The sequence below is a fragment of the Fulmarus glacialis genome, unplaced genomic scaffold, assembly GCF_000690835.1.
Source record: "Fulmarus glacialis isolate BGI_N327 unplaced genomic scaffold, ASM69083v1 scaffold47109, whole genome shotgun sequence".
Lineage (NCBI taxonomy): Eukaryota > Metazoa > Chordata > Aves > Procellariiformes > Procellariidae > Fulmarus > Fulmarus glacialis.
The window spans coordinates 776-6,351 of record NW_009236156.1 but is presented as its reverse complement, the minus strand read 5'-3'; the positions used below and the strand labels follow the sequence as shown (position 1 = coordinate 6,351).

Below are 5,576 nucleotides of genomic sequence, written 5' to 3'. Positions count from 1 at the left end.
ACCCAGGATGCAGTGGACAGGCTCCAACCCTGGGTGAGAAACAATGCATGGTAGGAGAGGGTGGCAATGCAGGGCTGGGTCAGTGCAGGAGTCCTGCCTCTCTGGACCCTACCCAGAATATTGCTTTACCATTTAAAGTTCAGATATTGAAATAAAAAACCTGAAGTGACAATTCAAATGCAAAGAGCATGTGCTGTTAAGAACAGATCAGAAAATTTCTCCTATTCCTTCACAAGTCCCCTACTTCCTCTCCACCCCCACCAAAACCCCATGCAGCAAAGCATCCTGCCCTTTAAAATGTCTGTATTTAACATACTAAATACTCACGCTATTTGGTGATGATCCATTTGGTAGGTTTTTCAAGGTCCAGATACCAGAAAAAGAACCCAAGAAGGAAAAAAAAAAAACACCCCACAGATATGCCAATCAAAGAAGGAAAAAAAAAGGACACTAGCACTTCATACACAATCCAACAACATGGGAGGAGAAGATGTGCTCGCACATTACAAAAATCTTGAGAGAACAGCCTTGCAGGGGACTAAAGCCTTCTGTGCTCAGTGCAGTGTCATATAGTTGTGTCTACGCTAATACACTTTGCAGATTTAGGAATAAGTAAAGCTGGACTCTAATGTGCAGTACACTCAAGAGGTCATTAGGAAAACAGTACAGACATCTGCAGTTAACGAAAAAAATCAGTGGAATTATACACGTACAAAAAGTTACAGGAACATGCATTTGGGAGGAAACAGGTACTTAAATTAATCCTTTCCAAATGAACATATGCAATAAAAATGGAATTAACACCTGTGCAGATAAAATACTTCTGCTCCCTTACATGGTGATGCTCGCATTGCATTTTCAGTTGCTTCTAATAAGATTCCTGATAGCTCTGAAAACATGACATCATCTCTGTAATGGTGCAAAGAACTGCAAGTTACACAAGGCTTTACTTCTTGATCTTGTGGCATTGTTTTGTAGATAATTTTCCCTGTTAATAACAAACAGGATTCAGGAACTTTCTGACCTGCAGGAGTTTGGAACATTTTTTTAAGGGGGCAAAAGAAGTACCTAATACCCATTTTTCATGATAGCGTGTTCAAAAGTAACCTCAGTGGAAATGAGGAGAAGGAGACGTAGAGAGAAGTCGCTCAGAAACTGTGCTCAACAGGCCAGGGAGGGAAGGAGGGCTGTGAAGACCTGTAAGTGCTGTTACCTGTAAGTAACAGCAGTTCACATTTAAACAAACAAGTTATTTTAATAGCTCTGCAACTTGAGCATTCAAATTAATATAATTTTATCCTGGGTAATATCAACATCTAAAGAGCAATGCAATAATGGGATTTTATATAATTATTAGACTTCTGGTCCCTAAACATTTATATCTAAACAAGGCATATCTTAGTTTTCTTCGCTATTTTGTTTTTATTTGGTAGGAATGTCAGTCAGTCCCAAGGCTTTTTTTTTTTCCCCTCTTCTTCACCTTCTTGAAGACAGGTTTATGCTAAGAACCATCCTTCGGATTTTTTCTTCATTCTTTAAAATATTAGCTTTTACAGCACAGATCTTGTCTTGCTGGTCTTTAATCAACTGTTCCAGTTCAGCCAGATCAGCTTTTAATGGTTCTACAGCACTGTCTGTGATGCTGAAAGAGACACAAAGAGCATAATGTTATTGGAAACATTATGCTGCTTCGGGTTACTTAAGCCTCCAAGAAAGTATATTCAATACCTGAAAGTTCGCAAAGAGTTTAAGTTGTGCCCACCCTTCCTGAAAGAAAGTTTAGAATAAGAAGCACAAAGGCAAAGCTAACAACATGGACAGAGTAGAATATTGTTCAAGAGAGATCACCCACAATTCAACAGTAAACAGTCACTTCTTGGCTAATCTAGTTTTTCTGCTCAAATCCCGCTTTCTGCTAAAATTCTGCTAAAAACTGCTTTGCAGTTATTTCAGCTCACCCTATGCATACATCAACACTTCTTTCATTTTACCCAGCCAAAAGCTGCAACCACCTGCCCAGGGATGCAGCAGCACCTGACTCTGTGGGATGTAACACAAGGACCAGAGAAGTTGTGGATGCCTCATCTTTGGAAGTGTTCAAAGTCAGGCTGGATGAGGCTTTGAGCAACCTGATCTAGTGCAAGATGTCCCTGCCCATGGCAAGAGGATTGGACTAGATGATCTTCCAATCCAAACTATTCTATGATTCTAAGGACACCCACCTTTTACAGGGGCCCTCGGGTCCTACCATGATAGACATGGTAACAGCCATCCCTGTGGGCCTCACCACAAGAGCTTAAAGGAGAGAAGCATGTGGCAGAGACGGACAAATGCAACTGCTGTGGAGGTTGCTGGACTGCTACCAGCTATTTCCTACAATAAACCAGCAGCAAGACAGCAGCAGCTGCCGGCAGCACCAGGCTACAGCAGACAGACGTCCGAGAAGAGGCAAGGTATATGAAAACTGACCCATCACTAGCTGCTGACAAGGGCAGGCAATCCCACACTAATAGGAAATTTAATAAATCCTATGCTAATAAACCACAAGTACACTGATGCATCTGAAGTGAATGGGGCTGTTTGGCTTTAAAACAAATATGCCCCCTTCTGTAATGCTTTGCTGATCTTCAGGAACGCTGAACAGCCAGGGAAATGACAGACAGAACTAGCTTGCTGTCATTCTGAATTACCCAGTCACTTTGAGGACTCATTAGCTAAAGTCCACATCTCAAAATCATTTAGTTTTCCCCTCCTTTCCACCACATTAGCATAAATCACAAAAAGCATTGCTGGAAATTGCACTAACATTTCCCCAATGGGATCCTTCAATTGTCTTTCACAGAAGCAAAGAAAACAAAGACATGCATCCAAATTCCAGTACATACGGGAAGCATTGTCTTCTTCGTGTCTGATACTCTGTAATTCTTTCCTGAAGGATTGGATATGCCTTAGTACTACACTGATCTGATTAGGATCTCATACGAAGCTTTGTGAAGTGCTGGAATATGCTGCGGCAGTCTTAGCTCGTGAAAGGAACCGAGTGGCTCTGCTGAGGGGACGCTAGCCTGCCCGCAGTCTCGCACGAAACAGCTGGCCTTTGTAAAGCTTGGTTTGACATAAATCTGCAAACAAAATCAGCTGGGCAGTTCCTTCTTCCCATTCCCCCGCTCCTTCTGCACCAATATCAAGGAGACAGTCTTGTCCTTAGTACACTTTGCCTGGGAACTCAGGGGACATAAGAAGCCAGCGAAGCATGTACAGTCACTGTGCTGGAAAACCAGCCGAATTATAAACGGCAAGGCCAAAGTGGATCCACTGAGTAAGCACATGCCTGGAGAAAGGCCTGAGACTTGCTCCCTGTCGCTAGGTGTGGTGCAAAGGTGAGTGAGTCAATGCCTCAGTTTCTCCAACCGTAAAATAAAGCCAAACACCATTTCCTTTCTCTTTGCAGGGGTGGTGCATTCTGAGGCCAACCAGAGTTTTAAAGCCTGTCAAGGTTTTGGGATAGAAGGTGCTATGTAAGTGCAAGGAATTAACATCATTACACTTTATATGTGAACCAAAGCCCTAATTCCCACCCCAGCCAGTGGACTAAGCCAGCAGCTGTAAATTTCCAACATTTAACACATTGCTACCTACCTAGATAGGACTTAGCTAAGCATACCACACATACTTCCTTCTGCATGAATGAAGCACGTGGATTCAGGGAGCAGCAAATCTATCTAGGCTGACTGTGAATCCAAGAAGATCGATATCTAGCTTATGTTTAAGATCAGAGGACACACAACTGGAAGGGATGTTCTGTTTCCAGGGAGCATAAAGACACACTGGTGAGACAAGTAAGGCCAAAGAACCTGTTTCTAGGCTTGACCTCCTTGTTTCTACTATGCACGTCACCTTCACTCTCCTGGCTTTCCAATGTTGTTTTTTAACTTTGCACAGACAACCACAACTGTTATTAACACCATTGCAGAACACGCTGAATTCAATGGCACAAAGAGAGCAGGCTGTGATTTAGGAATCCACTCCTAGTCCCGATTCAAAATCTACTTTGTCTACTCAGCTCTTCCCCCATTCCTCCTTATATATTTGTGAGAAGAAGAAAACAAATCAAGCCCTCTCATATCACACAAACATTTGCATCTCTGCTGTCATGGTACATCATATGAAATTGAGCTGAAAAGACCTTAAGACTTTAACACTTCAAAAAACAATTCAGACTGTAAAAAAAATTCCCAAAACTAAAAAAATGACTGATGACAAATTTGCTTTGAAAAATGAGTAAAACTCTCCCCTTTCCTAAAAACAGAAATCTGTCTCAAGAGATAAATCAAACTTTCCCTGACCACACTCACCTTTGCTCTTTCTGTAGAGCTTCTGCATGCTGTCTGTTCTCGTGCCGCCACATCTGCAACTCGTTCTTCATGGCATCCATGTCTTCTTGAATGTAATCCATGATCCTGCCAAGCGTAAGGGCACTCCGGCACAGAGTCTGAATAGAGACCTGAAACTTCTCAATTTCTTTGGCTACCAAGTCTCTCTCTTTCTTCCTAGCTGCTTCCGATACAAAGGGCGTCTCCTATTAGAAAGGATGAATGAGAAGGAAAGCATCAAAACTAGGGAAAATGGTTGTTGTGTATGACTTACTGAACGAAGAATGTTTTGGAGACTGCTAACTGTGAAGTATCTGGAGAAATGTTCATGACAGACTGCAATGAAAGAGAAGAAACAAAGCAATAGTCTAGAAATAGATGAGCAGAAAGCATGCCACATCCAAGTCACCACTGCTACAGAGGACTGCTACAAAACTGTTTCAATAGCATCAGCAATATTAAATTGTTTTTCAGATCACAAGTGCACAAAAGTAAAATTAGTATTCGATCCTATAAATGATCTCACTAATGTTCTCATTCTTGACATGATCTTTCCCAAAGCAAGTGGGTGTAGGGAGGGGGAACCTCCTTCACATTCAGTCTCACTTCAACCTATTTCTATATATTGAAAAGGAAATTTCTGTGGCTTAATGAGGCATCATTGAACAGAAGCTTTCAACAGACACGTAATACTCAACAACACTTTTGTTATCAATCTGCTGCTGCCACTGGCTGCCAACGCGTTAGCTGTGTAAATCACACATCCCTCCATCCTCCCCCTGTGCACTCTATAGGGCAAGGCTGGACTGTCACCACGTCACTCCAGGGCCCTGCACCAGGACTCGGTGGATTGGCATCTACTCAAGACTGCTGCAAGTCACAGTGCGTAACGACACTGAAAAAAAGGTCATGTTAAACTCTGGAGGAAGATGATTATGAAATCTGAAAGGCAGCAATCTGGAGAAGCAGAAGCATCCCCGCTCAGGATGGTATAGTCTACCATGAACGTTCATTGGATCTGTTTGCCACAGTGTTTTGCTGCTACTTGGGAGCTACAGCCGATGCTGAAGGGCACAGCCTCCTTCTAGTTCTCTAAATCAGTCCCTTCAAGACGCTTCTCTCCCTCCACTGTCTGTATCTGGATTTCCAGCTCCTAATGCTGGTCCTAATAATAGCACTTCACGCTGCACAGCTGAAATAGAC

At 42.5% G+C, this 5,576-nt stretch overlaps 1 protein-coding gene across 1 annotated transcript; it reads right to left on the bottom strand.

Annotated features, from left to right (window-relative positions):
• Positions 1–1,274: 1,274 nt before the first annotated feature.
• Positions 1,275–4,518, bottom strand: LOC104082970 (TRAF3-interacting protein 1-like). The gene is made up of 2 exons (XM_009586268.1): positions 4,356–4,518; positions 1,275–1,642 (listed from the first exon to the last, which is right to left on the bottom strand). The coding sequence occupies exons 1-2, from the start codon at positions 4,454–4,456 to the stop codon at positions 1,477–1,479; spliced, it is 267 nt and encodes an 88-aa protein (XP_009584563.1). The 5' UTR covers positions 4,457–4,518; the 3' UTR covers positions 1,275–1,476.
• Between the last annotated feature and the right edge of the window lie 1,058 nt (positions 4,519–5,576).

What these genes read in the sequence shown, in the direction of transcription:
- LOC104082970 (XM_009586268.1), bottom strand. Translation starts at nt 4,456, where the DNA reads ATGGATTACATTCAAGAAGACATGGATGCCATGAAGAACGAGTTGCAG. An exon ending in GCTCTACAGAAAGAGCAAAG is followed by an intron (nt 1,643 to 4,355) that starts GTGAGTGTGGTC and finishes TGTCTCTTTCAG; the next exon opens with CATCACAGACAGTGCTGTAG.